Source organism: Octopus bimaculoides, chromosome 2, assembly GCF_001194135.2.
Source record: "Octopus bimaculoides isolate UCB-OBI-ISO-001 chromosome 2, ASM119413v2, whole genome shotgun sequence".
NCBI classification, from domain to species: Eukaryota; Metazoa; Mollusca; class Cephalopoda; order Octopoda; family Octopodidae; genus Octopus; species Octopus bimaculoides.
Window position 1 is genome coordinate 27,866,222 of NC_068982.1, and position 18,826 is coordinate 27,885,047.

Genomic DNA, 18,826 nt, shown 5'->3' on the forward strand with positions numbered 1-18,826 from the left:
GAGAGAGAAAGGGAGGGGGAGAGAGAGAGAGAGAGAAAGAGAGAGAGAGAGAGAGAGAGCGACTGTCAGGAGGATTTGAGAAGAGGTAGATATAAACTCCCTAATCGAAAGTCTGAGCCTTACAGATCACAAGGCTGAACTATAGGATACTGCAGATCTTTCTAACCTAAACCAACTTGGTAAAAACAGGTTAATATATTGAGTGATTACAACAGGTTACTAATGTTAATAAAAAATTTGTAGTAATTGTGGCACTAGTTAATATTACTTTCATGTATATTTTTTTCATGAATCTCTATTTGCTGTTAATGTTCATAGAAATAAAACAACTTTAGGGCTAATCTGAACTAACCGAAAATAGGGTTAATTTAAACCAAGATGTATTCTTGCACCTATTGAGTATTTATGTTTTGACTGAAATGTATGCAGAAGAACTGGCTAGCTAAGTGCCAGCTGTATATCTATAAAAATTATGTACATGTATCTAAACACTAACAAATTTGTACTTTAGAAAACTGGACATCTGCATTTCACAAACTAAACAGTAAAATCTAGTTTTTCCAGTTTCCTTTGACTGTGGTGATTTTCTTTAAGTTGTTTGGTGGGTTTGGAAGTAGGAAAGAAAAGATGAGAAATCACAGGAGATATTAAAGTAAGATAAAATTGACAAGAAAGTAAAACAAAAACTGAGACCAACAAAATAAAATAAATAGAAAAACTAAATTTGTACTCTCAGTGATGCTAATTTTATTTCAGATGATGTTGAAATATTTGTCTAGTTTTTCACATTGGATTCATTAGATAAAGCTGCTATAATTTTAGAAATTTCTTTTATATAAAAGAAAAAAAAAATTCAATCCATTCTTAATTGTTTAACAATTTTTTTAAGAAAGCACAACATGCAGATATAATAAATCCACATGCTAAATCCAGTTTTGATTTCATTGTGAAGAAAATCATTTCCAACTTCAGTTTTCAAATGATGTCCTAACATAAAATAAAATGATTTCATTCTTAGAATTGTTAACTGTTTTGTGACTATAATTCTAACAGAATACCATTTTATTTTTTAAGTAATCAAAAATTTAAGGATTTAAAAGCATAAAATACTTTTCTGCTGTTTAGAACAACATAAAAGATGTTCAATTAAAATCTTACATTGTTTCCATGTCATAATGAGATTTTGTTTGAAATATTTTAATTAAATATCAACACTTAATTTGCCTTGTCTTTGTCAGGTAGGTATTGACAAAGTTAAAGAAATTATAAAAAGTATTAATTTTTGCAAGACAAAGATATATTAAAATTACTTGCAATATGACAAATGAAATAGAAGTGCTAGAAAAAAAAGTGTGCATGTTTAAGTCTATCTGCTTCAGTGAGAATGAAATTGGCAAAAATTCAATAAATTACTGAGATAAGTTCCCTTACCGGAGGAAGACCAATTTCTTCCATAGCAGTGAGCCAGTGGTTGATATTATCGGTATGTCTGAAATGGAGACCAGTGGCCTGCAAGGAAAAATATATTAATTAGCTAATTTGTAGATTTCCCAATTGGCAAGTTATCAAACATTTTATAGACATCTATAAAAAAAGTTTATTAATAAATTAATGTGTTCATACATACACAAACTACAATGAAATACATATGTTCATACCACACCATATGAACATATGTATAAATATTAACAAGGTATCACCAAATCAAATGAGTGGAGGATATATTTCATTATTCGAAGTATTTGAAATCCAGATAGAAATAGATCAGTAATATATTTGCAATGAAGTTTAATGACCTCTCACTTTCTTTTCCAGTTTCCATAACAAATTTTCTCATCACTATCATCACCATTTAACCCTTTAGTATTCAGATTGTTCTGAATTAATCTTTGATTATCTTGTAGCTTTGCGATTTACATGATCTGAATGTTATGCTTAAAATGTCATTGCAGGATGGATGGGAGAGGCTGGATCTGGCCTGTTTGAACTTAAAATAGGTAAAAAAAAAATTTGGCCAGATATGGCTGGTTTAAATGCTAAAGGGTTAATATCCACTTTTTCATGCTTGCATTGGTCACATATTGAAGCAAATTTTCTATAACCAGATGCCCTACTTGATGCCAGTCCTCACTTGCTTCCAAGCAAGGTAATATTTCTCCATGATCAGACAGGTTTTCAGGAAAGATTAGAGGACACCTCTTATATGATGTTAATGCATGTTTATAACTATCATGTGATATCAAAACAAAAAAACACATACACTTAGACACCCATTTACTACATACATGATGGGCTTCTTTCAGTTTCTATCTACCAAAATCCACTTACAAGATGGCCATCCTGGGGCTATAGTACAAGACACTTGTCTAAGGCACCACACTGGTATTGAACCTGTAACTACATGAATAGGAATTGATTGTAACCATACAGCAATACACTTGTGCATACACAGTTGGTCTTAATGTACACCTCAACTCCCTCTCTATATCTCTCTCACACCTCAGCACAGCTTCCACCCACATCCCCACAACTAACATTAAGCCTTCCTTTGACCCTAAGTCCTCCCATTGACTGCTATAGGTCAGAGATTCTAAGATAACTGGTCTACTGCCCTACCATTCAAACAGCCAACCACCCAGTTTACCTTAGCTGAAGTAACCATTTGAACAGACAATTGAACAAGCAATCAATATTTTCTCAAATATTTGATAATGATATTTTTTTTAAAATTTATAAAACTGGCAAAAGCCATTCACGATAAAAATAGCAAAGATAGCATTAAAAATCTAAAAATGAAATTTTTAAAAAATATGCATTATCTAAATTGCTAAGAGACCCGAATCACCCACAATATATAAAACCAAGAAAATTATATACATGTCTTGAGTTCTACTTTGTTTGCATCACCCAACATATACATACATTATATACGTGTGTGTGTGTGTGTGTGTGAGAGTAAAGGATTGTTCAAGAGTCCCTTTAGTTTTTATATGATACATAATTTTTTAATTTTCATACAATTTTATACACATTACAAATTAGCATAATAGATAACTAAATAAGGTACTGGACTCCGGTGTATTGCACTGTGAGTATGTCAAAAATGCTTTGAATATAAAGATAAAGCTTATGTTTAAATCTCTAAGATACAATAGCCAAAATTAGCAAGATATAGGACACCAAGTTTCTATATCAAATGAACATTTTATATTTATCACAAAAACAAAGCTATATTTAGTTAGACTTTCAAGGTAGTTAATGAAATAATTACTTATATCTTTAATATAATTTTTCCAAGATTAAATTGCTAAATTTATTTTAAGAAAACTGTTGGCTATTATTATGGCAATATTTACTGTAAGAAATAATTATTTCCAAACTGCTTGTTAAAACATTGCAATTAGTAAAATAACAAACTAAATAAATAATAAAACAACTCAGTTTTCAAAATCTAATTTTGAAAATAAAAATGATTCAATGCAAAACAATTTTACAGGTTCTTTAAAACAACATCACCTAAGCTAGTGTTAAAAATTCCTGTCCAAAGCATTCTCAATATACTTATGTTTGATCTACACCAAAAAAAAAAAAAAAAAAAGCTTAAATGTTCACTTTTTAAATTGTTTATTGTTCTACTTTTAAATCATACCATTCATATTATGTTAGGGTAGAATATTTTTCTTAGAGACTTCAAAACCACCTTCAACACATTTGCTTACATTCACTAAACCTATGTAAACAAAGAAAGCAAATTCAGAATACTTAAGTACAAAACCAATAACATTTAAGTCTTAACTTACACAACATTAAATTAAGCATCACTTTAAACTCTTTAACTGCAAAATTAAATTCCATGGCTATTCCAGTACTGATGTTAAATATCTATAAAAAAAATAGAACTGGTATTTTCTGCAAGTTACATTGCCTCAATAAAGTTTGACATATCTCAACAATAAACAGTTTCAAACAGGATACTGCTCATTGAAATAGATCTTGGTGTACAAACTACTTTCTGCAGTTAGGGGCAATGAGATTTTGAGAGGATGCATCTGATTTTTGAAGTCAAAGGGTTAAACTCTAAAATACTATTTTCCAATGCTGAACTGAAACAGTTTCCACAAACTTTATTCCTTTACAGAAGTCACTTCACAATTCCTAAAAGAAAATGGAATGTTGTCTTTTGCAAGTATCAAATTGTTCTTACATAATCTAAACTTAGAAACTACATCAGTATGATGGATCTGTGAAATCAATCAATTTTATGAGACAATTCTTTTTGAGCACTTCTATCAAACCACATTTGTGTTGACTATTTCATTTTTGAAATACAAATCTAAATTTACTAATGCAAAGAATGGTTTCATAATAATAAAAAAAAAGGTTGTCATTTAGCTAGCACAGAAAAATTGATAACATAATTATATATGCACATATAAGGAAGAAAAAGCTACTAATATACATAAATATATTAGAAATGCATATGCAAATAAAAAATATATAACTTTTTTTAAATATTTAAAACCAGACAATGTATTTTAAAAAATTACAATCTCTGACATTTCTGTAAACATTTACTTCACAAAAAACAAAACAAAAAAAAACATACCATCTTTCTTACATTTAAGAATTAGCCTATATGAGACCCTTTTCTGATAAACATTTAAGAACCATTCTAGCTAAATTAGAGATTATAGATAGATTATCTAGATGTAATATCAAAACCAGTTACTATGATAGACATGCATCATCCTTCAACAATAAATAACAGAAGAAAGCAATCATATTCTAATTAACAATATTACATTTTATACTTGCATGTGAAAACTTTCAAAAGATACAATATAAAAATCATAAAATATTTATCAAATTCTAAACAGTAGATTCTAAAGCAAATGGTTAATTTTGATATTTCAAATCTCAATGTAAGAATATGTCAAAAGAAATCACTCTTGGCACAGGCTAATACCTCACAAATTCAACAAAAATATCAAGTTATCTCTTAGTTAATCAAGGCAATAATACCAGTCAAAAAGAACTTCAAATTCTGATGCACAGCATCTTAGGGAAAAAAAAGTCTGAATGATAAAGCTCATAGTCAAATTGAAGTCATTGTCAAAAATATATCTCTTAATAATTTAAAGAGAGAATTGACAGCCAGAAGCAAGAATTTTCAGAAGGCTATGGTAAACAACGTCATTTGAAAAGTGTTAATAGAAAGTTAATAAACATCTGTTTCCAAGAGTTTCTGTAATATTAAGAAACTTAGATATAATCAATAATACCCAAAATGAAATGCTAAGTAAGTATATTTATCAGTTAATTGCACACAATGTTGAGATAGATCAAACATTAGGGACTATTACTGGAAATATCAGATAATTGCATGGACATCTGAAAAAGAATTTATTCTGAAAATAGTATATAGCTCATCTGGTAAAACTCTCATAACATTAATAGAATCTAATTGATTACATAATAGAATGTGGATTCCATATCGAAAATCATTTCAGTTATAGATTCTGCAGCTAATGCTTATGAAACAAGCATAAAACATCAGAATATTTCATTTCCATTCAAAGATATAAACCCATTGAGCTTAATGGAATAAATAAAATTAATAGTTTGAAGTTTTACAACAATAGCTAAATGGGATACAAAAGGACTAAAGTTGTGTTTTACCTCTTTGTTCAAGATAATGAATAAATCTCTAAATGCAACAAGCCTCTAATTTTTTCTAAGATTTTGAGATGTTCCTAGCTGTACATTGGATAATCAAAAACCCTGCATACAAAACTATATACGAAGAGATTTTCTAAGTTTATGAGAGCACACAAGAGAAATGAAAGTAATTTCTATGGTAACACAGCGATATGCAGTTAAAAAATAGTAAGAGTAAAGACCCAAGTAAAAAATGCTACTTAATACAAATTACAGAAATTTGTTAATTTCATTTGGCTTAATCTTATCTGATAATTTAAAATAACGAATGTCTTGGAGCTGGATAAATAGTAGCTTATAAGCCTACTGCCAAATGCAATTAGCAAGCATGGCTATGTGGTTAAGAAGTTCACTACTCAAGTGTGATTTTGGATGCAGTTCCAATCTGCAGTATCCAGGGAATATACCTTGTGTGTGAAATTTGGTAAATGGAAGATGTATGAAGCCAATAGTGTGTGTGTGTGTGTGTGTGTGTGTGTGTGTGTGTGTGTGTGTGCGTGCGTGCGTGTGGGCTTACATTCTATATTGAGGTGCAAACAGTAACTAGCCGTCTAGCTCTGTCCATTCAAAGGCATGGGGAATAAAAAAAATGAAAAGTCCTTTATTTGAAAAGACAAGTAATCATTAGTGATAGGAAAGACATCTTGCTTCAGTGTTATGTATTCATCTAATTCATGATAACATGGAAAAACAGACATTATATCAGGCTCATCTCAATGTTTATTGGCAGCAGTTTAAGTTTGATTTCCTTTCCTTGTGTCGAAAAGAGAAACTGGATAATAGGAAGAGAAGCAAGTATTGTTCCTATGGAGTGCCTTCATATCTTGTACAAAACACAATATCAAAATTTCTCTTAATTGCACTATAAATTATAATAGTCAGTTCTGAGGATTTATTATCATCATTTAACATCTGTGTTCCGTGCTGGCAGAGGGTGGATGGTTTGGTAGGATCCGATATGTCCAAGGACTGCATTGAGGTCTGGCTGGATGTCCTTCCTAATACCAACCACTTCGCATCATGGACTGGGTGCTTTTTTCATGCCAGCTGCACCATTGAGGTTGCTATGCAGCTTGCAGAACTACAAACCCTGGGGAAGGGGAGTCAGTTTTATGTTAGGGGACAAGGGGAATGATCTATGAGTAGTGGGAGGAGGTGCAATAGTGGTTCTAGAAGAGGATCTGCATGACTATTCACTTCTAATAGGGGAAGGGGAGAGAAAAAGAAAATGAACAGTAGAAGCTGCAAGAGACAGACAAACATCAATAAGGTGCCTAGGCACAAGCTGTGTTAAAAAACTGTATAGGAAGGAGAATGAGGGGATGGGAAGGCAGGCTACCAAAATGGATAGTGTTGAAAGGTGGATGAGCAAAGAGCCACAAATTGGGGAAGATAGAGTGATGTAGAAGAAAGTGGTGGGGTGAGCTGCTGGGGTAGTAAAGATGAAACAATTGTCAGGAAGATGAGAAGAGGCTGACCTAATGCAGAGGTGGTGGTGGTGAGTCACTGTAAGATGGGTGAAGAGTACAATACATAATACTCCCAAAACTTAGCTTTGCTGACAAGGGTGGGTCTTTTTGAGAACCTCATATCATCAGAGATCCAGGCCCTTTGTCATCACTATCAGGCTCAGGCCATGAGATCACCATCAACCACTCCATCCCATGTTTTCCTGGATTTCCCTCTTCCACAAGTTCTGGCCACAGATAATGAGTGGTACTTTTTATACAATTGCCCTTATTGATATGTATCATGTATTCATACCAGCATGGTCTTCTTTCTTGCACACTCATATTGTATATCCAATGCAGTATGCTTGCTTCATTTCTTTTCAATTTTCTCAAGTCCTCTGCATTCAAGGCTCATTTTCACTACCATGTGGCATTACAGTTCTAACACAAGCATCATTCAGTCTGCCCTTCACTCTTAGGGAAAAGATCTTTGTTGTCATTAGTGGTTGTAGCCCCTTGAACTTTCTCCAACTAGCGCTCACTCTAGCAACTATACTTCAGAGCATGTACCTTCCTTGCTAGGTAGAAATTGTGTTCTGGAGTTGAGTTTTTCTTTTTTAATTTAGCTAGCAAATAGCTAAAAGTCTGTACCAATATTTTCTTTTTAGGAAATTATTCAAAATAGTTAACATTCTTTATCAACCCACTGAACATTTTAACTACTTTCAATGCAGAATGACAAATTAACAAAAGGGAAGCTCTAAAAATCAATACTCTGCAATAATTCAAACTATTTAACACGAAAAGATTCTCTAGAAATAAAATAAATGCAAAAATATAAAGTGAAAAACTTTTACATTTGACGAAAGCAGGCAATACTTGTAGACAGCACTGCTTGAATGGTTTGTTGGAACTAATAAATTAGCTATCTTTGAGATAGAATTACTTCTGGAAATGGAACTAATAATACTGTAACTAGTGATTGAAGAAAACTAGATTACTATCATTGAATTTAATGACAATTCCCTCTTCTGCCCATCCAATATGTAGGTTATAAGTGTATCTAAAGCATCATGTTTTATAGCATCAAATATAACAATAAATATATATAATCCATTAAATGAGAAATTAAACCTAGTGAGAATCCAAAATAGATAACTGCTGATATATGTAATACAAACAGATAATTTAAGTTAGATGAATATGTTGAGTAATGACAGCATGGGATATATATATATATATATATATATATATATATATATATATATATATATATATCATCATTGTTTAAAGCCTGCTTTCTTTGCTGGCCATCCTATAATATTGGCATAGGATGGACGATTTGACGAGAGCTGGTTCCAGTCTGATTTGGTTTAGTTTCTATGGCTGGATGCCCTTCCTAATATAGTAAAAACCTTAACCTATGATGAAGCAAAGTAAATACTAAACAGAAATACACCGTACCTCTCTCAACTTTCGTCTATGAAGACGAAGTTACATTTGCAGTGACCAAAGTTCATTTGTAATAAAGAGAAAAAATACTTCAAAATTCAGCAAATAAAAGACAAAAGTTCTTATCAAGCTCACTTTATATTGATTTCAATTGATTGGTTATTTATGATTATTACACTCAACATACACTGCTATGCAACAGCATACATAAAACAATTATCATCAAGAAAATATTCCCTGAAGTATTTAGCTTTTCATTTATTTATACAGAAATCAGTTATTTAAACTATAATAAAACCTGTTGACTAAATGTAGAATATGTGATATCACAATTAAAAAAAAAAGAAGATAAAATCTAGATTTTCTATGATCAAACTAAGTAAAAAAATATATATAAGTACAACTTTTGACTTTATTACTCTCATAAGTTGACACATTTATGGAGGAAAAAAAAATGAAACAAAAGATTTGTAACAACATCACGTTGTGCACTAATGATAAACAAAAATTATCAAAGACACTGTTTAATATAGAATTTTACTGCAAGCTAACTTATCAAAAGATCATGTAGGTGGAATGAGGATATTGATTATTTTGATAAATAGCATTTAGTATATCATTCTGACATACAAATAGCAAAAAGTAAATAGGCATGCAGAGAAGTAGTTAAAGGCTTATACAGATTATATGCAGATGCACACACGTTATATTTAAAGTGCTATAAACAACAAACTTAAATTATAGCATTAGTAAATGTTTCAGGGTTCTTTAGTTGTAGAACTAAAATACAAGTGGGTGCTGAAAAGTGGCTTTAAGGGTATCATGAAAGGCCTGGTAGGAGGCCCAACCGTCCGTGTTCTTTTACAGAGCTTAGAAAGTTTGAAGGACCACTGTAATTAAGTGTGTGAATCAGAGAGGAATATGTTGAATAAAATCATAACTGATCCTCCTACATTTTGTGTGCAGACAATTTGTTGACAAAATTATCGTACATATCTTTTTATAAGTAAAGTGTTTCTATCTGTAAATCTAATAAAACTTTTGTGATTTTTACTTGGGTTTTTAAAAAATTTCGACATATTGTCCTTTCAGCAAATTGTCCAATCGGTCAGTTGTCCTGTTTGTGTCTGTTGATGAATACTCTACCATTTTCTTTTACCCAAAACCAGGACCCCCCCCCCTCCAGCTTCAAGCTTATATGGAATTTCACTTTATAAGAGTAGCTTGCTGACAAAAACTGCACATCTTGGACATAGGTTAGAATATGCAATAAACTCCGGGACTATAAGTCCAGAGCTTAACCCAGTTTCCATGGTGTATATGCAATTGAGACTACAAATACCCACCTCCTAACTCCTAACAAGATGTTAATCTGTTGCAGGGTTAACTTCCTAACTATTGTTGGAGCTTAATTAAGACTGAGTGAACTGGAGCAATGTGAAATGAAGTGTTTTGTTCAAAAACAATGCATTGCTTGATCCTTGGATCAAAACCAAAATCTTAAGATTGTGAGTGTAACACATTAACCACTACTCCATGCACTTTTGCTGATCAGTGATTGCTTGCCTGAAGGTCACTTAGCAACAAATTTAAAATAACTAAGATGAAAAGTATACAAATAATTCAAGATCAATTGTAATAAATATAAGGTAAACAGTAAAAAATACAGTTTTGAAAGTGTACTAATTCCAATAAAAACATAATCAGTTGTGTTACAAGTTTACTATTTTTCATAGGAGAATGCCTAATTCAATTATTTACTACTTAAATTATGATTGGAATATATGCTTAAAACATCACTAATTCTTCTATTTAATTTCCATTTCAGGAGGCCAAACTATAATCTCTAGAATGCAACAAATTTTTAACTCTCATTTCAAATTATACTTTAGATGAATAATTGTCAAACATCTTATGAATCAAGACATCTCCAGGGAAATATGATTAGAAGCATCAACTGAGATAATGTGCTGAAAATGCTCCTGCTGAGAAACCAATTTCACTTTTGAAGATCACTTGGCAACCCCTACACAAATATTACTTTTATAGACAAGACATGAATTGAAGCTCTCCCCATCCTCATAGCAACTTTAAAAATAATTTATAAAATTTGACCAGTTATTCTGTTGCACACACCTTTCTGATGACTGGTTTTAGCATAAACATTTCAAAATTTCAATGCAAACAAAACAATATGGTGAATATTTAGTCCACACTAAATGCCAATAATTGAAAGCAGTTCAGGCAAGACCATCCTGTACATCCTGTGTAGGTCTAAATTATCCTATATGTTCTTTCCTTTGACATACTAGGGTGTGATTTTAGGGGAAGACATAGCTGTTATTTCTTTTAAGCTGAGTGACTGCATAGAAGCTTCCTTGTTGGCTAGTGAACAGAATATCTTGAACTATAGCATTCTACCATCAATTTTCTCTTTACATTATGTTAGGTATGACTGTGGTTATGGTTTAGTCCCACTTGCAGCATTTTGTGAGTGAATTTGGTAAATGGAATCTAAAAGAAGCCTATTGTGTATGTGTGTATGTGTGTGTGTGAATATGTACATACGAGTTTGTGTCTCCTTGTTTTGAAGTAACATGATAGCTGCAAATGAGTGTCACCATCTTACAAGCAGTATTATTTTATTCTCAATCTTCTGTAAAAACATGTCTGGCCATTGGGAAATATCACCTTGCTTGGAATCAATTGAGGGCTGGTGACAAGAAGGGCATCTAGTTTTAGAAAATCTGCTTAATGAATTCCATCAGACCCATGTAAGCATAGAAAAGTGGACTTTAAAATAAAGGTGATAAATTTTAACTGAACTATGGTAGTCATGCTGAGATCCAATTCACATTTATCACTCCAGTAAATTATAAAACCAATAATTTACAGATTGATATTACTTATGTTTGTTTACCCTCTAGAATACAATTAAGTTTCTTCAAAGTTGACTAATTCATTCAAATTGGAATTTTCAGTTTCCTCAAAATTAAACTTCAGCAGCTGTTGTCAAAGGTTTTGAAAAAAAAACCCAAAAAAACAAAAAACAAAAAAACACATGAAATACATCTATGACAGTTTTATACTGTGAAATTATTACGAACAACGCATTTCTGTAAGCGCTGTGTATGTTATTTGAACACTGTAATTTTCAAAAGGATTTATTAACCTGAACATTATTTTAAAAAATACTATATTTAAGATATTTTGTAAACTCTAAAATATTTTTCTGTCTCCAAAGCTCTTCGGGTCAAGTCTCAAATAGAAAATATATTCCAAAGAATTATCATTAATCAACAAAAAGATAATCCTCACAAAAATAATAAAAGGATGTATAATTCAAATGTCTAGGCTATTTGTAATGAGCAGATGACTAACAAAAAGACATTCATGATAAGATATGATAAAAAAAAATTATGTCAACATGACATGTACAAAAAAGATAATTTATGTTTAATTCCAACAGACTGCTTGCTGTGTTTCAGCAGATTAAAATATTAAAATAATGTAGAATCACCAGCTTATTCGTGTCCCTGAATACAATTTTTACATCTCTAGTAAGAATATAAAATTGTATGGATACATACAGAATATTTCATTTAGTCTCATGACATTTAAAAGCTTCCAAATGTAACTTCATCCTTAGTTATCTAACATTTTGCCTAGTTACCTTCTTTTCTTCCCCACATGCATTCTTCAAAGCCATATTTTCAGTAGTTCTCTCTTCAATGAAAGACATTCTCAAAAGGTTAGAATTCTTGTCTCTCCACAGCATACAAACCTAATTCAAATTTACTTGGACTCTGGTTTTTATCTTTTACTTGTTTCTGTCATTGTACTGTGGTCATGCTGGAGCACCACCTTGAAGGGTTTAATCAATCAAATCGACCTCAATACTTAATTTTTGAAGTCTGGTACATATTCTGTTAGCCTCTTTTGCCAAACTGCTAATTTATGGTGATGTAAACCAAAGAATACCAGTTTTCAAGCAGTGCATGGGAGAGGGTGACATATAAACACACACACAATGGTTTCTACAGTTGCCATCTTCCAAATTCACTCAAGACATTGATTGGTTCAGCATGGAGCTATAAAAGTCACTTGCCCAAGTTGCCACACAGTGGTATGTGGTTGCAAAGCGAACTTTCTAACCACACAACCATGCCACTTGCATCTGTAGTTTAGACAGTTTACATGGTATAAAATTCCTACCTATTTCTTTTCTGCATACTGAGCTTAGCCCCACCCCAAACTGTGCTATAGCCTCAGCTTTTCTGTTAAGTACAAATATTTTTTGTTAGGTTTACTTTGAGGCCTCAATTTGAGACTTTACATCTAAGTTTGCAATTTCTCAAAATCTTTCACAGATTCACAGAGTCTTCAGTATACAGGAATTTTCATGAACTGTTGGTCTTAAACTTTTGTTTTGGTTTGCAGAAATATAACAAAGAGTAGGTTTAGAACCAAGGTCCAACTGACACCTGGCAATATCTCTGTATGCAACTTTCCTCTTTCTTTTCAGTGAGTGAAGGCATGTGTATTGTCATTACTTTACCCCCATACTGGCATCGTACTTTGCGAGCTAGAACATCGTCAGTCTCTGATCCTCATGTTTCAGAGTATATAAAACATCTTACTAGACATAATGATTCTCTACTAGCTTGCTTATATTGTTTTTAACTCTCTTCCATCGTACACATCACCTAGTACTTCTCTGAACATGAGTCTGGCTGAAGGATTTTTCATCTTCCTTACTTTCCTTTGCCTGATTGTCATGTGCTCCATAATCCATCTAGCTTTATCCTAAGGTTGCTAATCATTAGCTTATGTTGAGTAGTGTATTTCGGAAAAGGACTTAATATCCATGTTCCCTGGTCAGTATTAAGTCTATCTTTCTTGCATATCCACCTTACGTATAAGCTAGTTTCTTAAAGTTAGTGTTGCAAATGGATAAGTAATTTGTGTCACAGAACTCACATTCGTGATTCTTCCTCATTCCGCATACCATATTTATAATCTTCATGTGTGTTAGAGGAGTCAAAATGGTGTTGACAAAAAGTGCTGGTGAATTTAATGAATATATTGGACAAGCTCCCATAGCTAGTTTAAACTTATGCTTTTATTTGGCAATCATGAATGAATGCTTTATATGAAACTAAAGTATGAAGACAGATGTAATATGCAACATTAACACAATATACACAATGAAGAAAGATGACCTAATTCTGGAGATATTACAGTATCATTTGGTCATATCAAGATGACACAATTTCTCAATCTGGTCACGAATGATGTTTTTGGTTATGAATATATGGTTGTAAAATCATATCAGATAACAGATCCAACATGTGACTGATCATATCAGCAGTAAAGTAGGCAGAGTAGGAAGAAATGGCAAAGCTATAATAAAGTACCCAAAATACTTAAGAATGACAAGTTTTTTTTTCTTTATATAATATTAAAGCTCCCTTCAATCCATCAATGATAACTAGTAGTAATGATTTAACATATACAAAAACATTAAATTACATGTGACATCAGGTATCCAGTTATAGTGTTGAAACACATGATACCTAACCAAACTATATAAATATTTATTTTAATGAAAATTATCATCTTTAGAACTAATTTACTTACAAGAATTTCTTGCTTAATTTATCTTTAAATCATTGTTTCATACATTAATCAAATAGAAAATATGCAAATATCAAAGAACACACAATTTCACAACTGATATGCACACAGAATGACTTCATTAAGGATTGATACATTATGATTTTTAACTAACATATTTGGAGAGCTATTTCTTAAACATTTTAGCATTCAGATTACTGTCAAATGTAATGCTTATTTATTTACATTGTTTTGAATTAATTATGCATTATCTTGTAGCTTTAAAACTTTGATAATATGATTCTTATTTTTAGAATGACATTGTAGGTTAGGTGTGAGAAGCTGGATCTGGCCAGATTGAACATAAAACTGGTAGAATATTTAGGCCAGATATGACTGCTTTAAATGCTAATGGGTCAAAGGCCATAACAACCTATAAGGCTGGTGTTAAAAATATGGTTTCTTTAAAACTTAACAGATTGATCATCCCCTCTTGCATAGGACACTACTTAATTCCAGCTAACTTTCTGGGAGAGGAAAAGAACTAATGTTCTGCTTCCACTTGGTATGTCACTTATGGCACCTACTTAGCATTAGATGGATCCTTCCATTGACAATTAAGTGTCATGGCCAAGACATAATGCAGCAATAACAATGTACAAATTATCATTCTCTCAGTTGTCCAATATACAACTAACTCAACCACCCAGGATATATTAGAGGAATGTAGAAGGTAAATTTTATATTAAAGAGAAGAAAAAAAAAAGAATATAAACGAGTTGTTTTTTCATGTATGTGCTCTTATACTAAAGTACATAGTATAATGAAATAAATGGAATGAGTATAATTAATTTCATTGATCCTGGACATTGTTGGTTTTGTTTTATCTAGGGAGGAAAACAAAGCCAACTCCAACAAGAGACAAAAAACTGTTTGTTGCTAGTAACAAAACTTTTGTTTGATAACTTTCAAAATAGATACATAGTTTACTAAAGGTGATTTCTCACAATGGCATCAACTATCTGCCAGGCATATTTAAATAAGGTACAATAAAAGCAGGTGTGGCTGTGTGGTAAGAAATTTGCTTTTCAATCAAAAGGTTTCAGGTTCAATCTAACTGTTTGACACCTTGAGAGAATGTCTTTTATTATCTAAGGGCACCCAAAGTCTAGTGAGGAGATTCAGTAGATGGAAGCTAGAAGAATGCCATCATGTATAAGGGAGTGCTGAAAAGCTCCTGGCTTTAAGAGCATCATGAAAGGCCTGGTTGGAGGCCCAACCTTCCAAGTTCTTTTATAGGGCTTGGAAAAACTGAAGGATTGTTGCAATAAGTGTGTTAATCTGAGAGGGGAATATGTTGAATAAGATCATAATAAACTGATTCTCCTATATTTTCTTTTACCCAAAGCCAGGAACTTTTCAGCACCCCCTCATATGTGTACATTCCCTGGTCTTGACAGCACATGATAGTTGTAAATGAATATCACTATCATGCAAGCAGAGTTTGTTTCCAATTTTCTGTGAAAACATGTCTGGTCATGGGAAAGCATTATCTTATAGGGAAACAAGTGAAGGTTGGCAACAGAAAGGGCAGCTGGCTGTAGAAAAATTCGCCTCAACAAAAACTGTCTAACCCATGCAATGGAAAAGTGAAAATTAAAATGGTGATGATGACATTTAAAACAATTTCAGCTTGTACAAATCACCAAGTGAATTTAGATGAATTTTAAAGATGCTTGAGGAACTGTAGTATGTAGGTTATGACCACCATATAGGTATGCAGGAATAATTAAGTTTGCTATGAACATGTGGACTTCCCTTTAAGTGGTAAAAATACTGAAATCACAAGCAAGATGACAAGAATAAGGTAAGAGGGAATTTGAGCCTGGTGCAGCCTTCTGGCTTGCCAGTCCTCAGTGAAACCATCCAACCCATGCCTGCGTGGAAAGTGGACATTAAAAGATGATGGTGACAGACCTATCCAACCCATGTCAGTGTGAAAAAATACACAAGGAAAAAAAAAAAAAAAAAAAAAACCATAAAGACATTTTGCAATGTTTTGAACTATTTTCTACTGAACCATATCAAAATTAAAAAGTGGTCTAGTATATTTTACCTTATATCTTGTTTGTTCTTTGTCATAAATTCTTTTACTTTTTGCTCCATTAGGAGCGAAAAAATGAGCCAACTTTGCGAGATAAACACCATTTCGAAGACCTTCTTCAAGTTCTGTTGTCGTAGGAAGTTCTTCATCTGTACAAGCTTCAATCCACCTAAGGGGGAAAAAAATCACTGTTTAAATGCGAGTTAAGCAAATGTATAAATAAAAGTTTGACATATCCATGAACCTTTTTTCCACTCCCTCTAAACATTTAGAAATTTATATCTGAAACCAAACAGGATGTTGCTGCTTCCTTTATAAATATTACAAAAATATAGTATATAGTTAATATTTATGTTTACATTAGAATAAAATGAATCATTAATTTCTAAGTTTGGAGCAGAGATACTGTTCAATAGTGGAAGAAGTAAATTTACATGATAGACACTAGTTAAAGAAAAAAAAAACCCCAACTAAACAAACCAACAATGCCTTTTTTCATACTGTCAAATTTAAATGTTTATTTCCATTTCAAGGAGTATCTTTTCTAATCTTAAATGCAATAGTTATGGTAACATTGCATACATTTCACTTGTTGATTCAGATTATTAAATGTGACTATCAGTTAAATGAGAGAGAGAGAAAGAGAACATGGTTATTCAGTTGAACAAAGCTTCTTAAAAACAAATATATGTTGCTAGCAAAATCATGTAGGATGACCATACAAAAAGTTTCAGTATTACTGAATCCCCTAAAACTTGAAGAAATAGATTTTAGTAGTTTAAGATCTGTGATGAAGTTCATCCCCAAAATATATTAATAATTACTTAAAAGGGTTATATTCTCGTCGCAAAATTAAAATCTGGCTTAATTCAAAGTTATTCTCAGAGATTGTGCAAGTCAGCTTATTGTGAATTCTGAACATTTGGAAATAAAGGACGAAGTGTAGCAAACAATATCATTCAAATGAGACTCCTGCTACTTAATCATTTGAGCACTGCATAAAAGCATGAATGTATCTTCAGTCAGGTGATACAAAGTTTAATGCATGCATTGAATTCATTCAACAGCTTGAAATGATTTCTAAATTTCAGATTACTGGAAAAGAGAGAGAGAGAGGAAGGAAAAAGGAGTGGTTTTGATACCCCTGTGTCACATGTTTATAGAAACAAATATAGATCTGGTTCAATATATTGCTTTTGTGAATATAAGTATGCTTTATCAAAATATCCAACATTTAGTAAAATATATTCTAAATATATTGCATGTATAAAACATGTAAATAAATATACAAAAAGTAAGTAAATATACAAAAATAAATAAATTGAAGGGATTGAAAATGAAAATTCTGCAATGCATTTGTAAAATTGGCCTAAAAAATACAACAGTGACCAATGTAAAAATTCAGTGTTAACACTGAGGTGCAAATTGACACTGGTAATTAAATAACTAATAATGTAGAACTTTTGGATTAATCATGGGTAAACTAGCTATTAGCAATAGGAGCAGTGTTTGCAACAAATAATAACTAGTCCATCCAGTGTAAATTGGATTTGTTGTTTAGAATGCCTTAAATTGCAGTAAATGCCCAGAGATACTAGCTCATGTTGATGACGTGCTAATTAAGTGGCAACTAGATTGGCTGACAAAATGATCATCTGCACCGGTGGATGGTACTACTGCATCATGTGATTTCACTGTTAGTTGCAGATCATCAGTAATAGCCAGCCTTGTACCAAGTGCCAGAGCAAAAGTCATTGAACTGATATAGTATGACAATGGCCAAACAACTAGTGATGTTGTGAAAAGCCAGTGGGCTACGAATAAATTAGCTATTAGTAATAGGAGCAATGTTTGTAACTGTTGCTAACCGCTAATTTATTCATAGCCTGTTGGCTTTCACAACATCATTGGCTCTTTGGCCATTATTCTACTATATTGGTTTGAGGGATTTTCACTCTTGCTTTTGGTATTGCTGATGATCCACAACTAATGGTGAAATTCTGTGATACAGTAATGCAATCCATCAGTGCAGACAACCATATCATCAGCTGATCTAGTTGGTGCTTAATTAGTACAGGTCATCAATACGAGATAGTATCCTTGGATGCTTACAGCAGGTTAAGGTGTTCTAAACAACACATCCAATTTAGTTTCTACCCTTGGCATGTGATGGAATCTGTTTTCTGAGTATCTGGTGTTTATTGCCCTTGTGCATCTGCCGCACACAAAAGCTATCTTCCCGGTTAATCTTCCTTTGATGTTGCTACATGTCTTGTGTCCATAGCTTACACTGGGTACATCTTATGGAGTTTCTACCTACACCTTTTCTACAGATCGAGCAGGGCCATCTACCTGAAGGGGTGTGTGATGTGTTCGCCTTCCTACTTACTAGAACTTTGGTTTTTGCAACATTGACTCCAAGGCCCTTTGATTCTAAACCTTGCTAATATATATATATACATATATATATATATATATATATATA

At 32.3% G+C, this 18,826-nt stretch overlaps 1 protein-coding gene across 1 annotated transcript in view; it reads right to left on the reverse strand.

Annotated features, from left to right (window-relative positions):
• LOC106872737 (ras GTPase-activating-like protein IQGAP1) overlaps window positions 1–18,826 on the reverse strand; it is a 176,489-nt gene that overhangs the window by 107,924 nt on the left and 49,739 nt on the right. The window contains exons 3-4 of the mRNA XM_014919820.2: window positions 16,354–16,510; window positions 1,432–1,509 (exon numbers count right to left, since the gene is read on the reverse strand). Of these exons, the coding sequence (XP_014775306.1) occupies window positions 1,432–1,509; window positions 16,354–16,510 (235 nt within the window). The remainder of the gene's footprint in view (window positions 1–1,431; window positions 1,510–16,353; window positions 16,511–18,826) is intronic.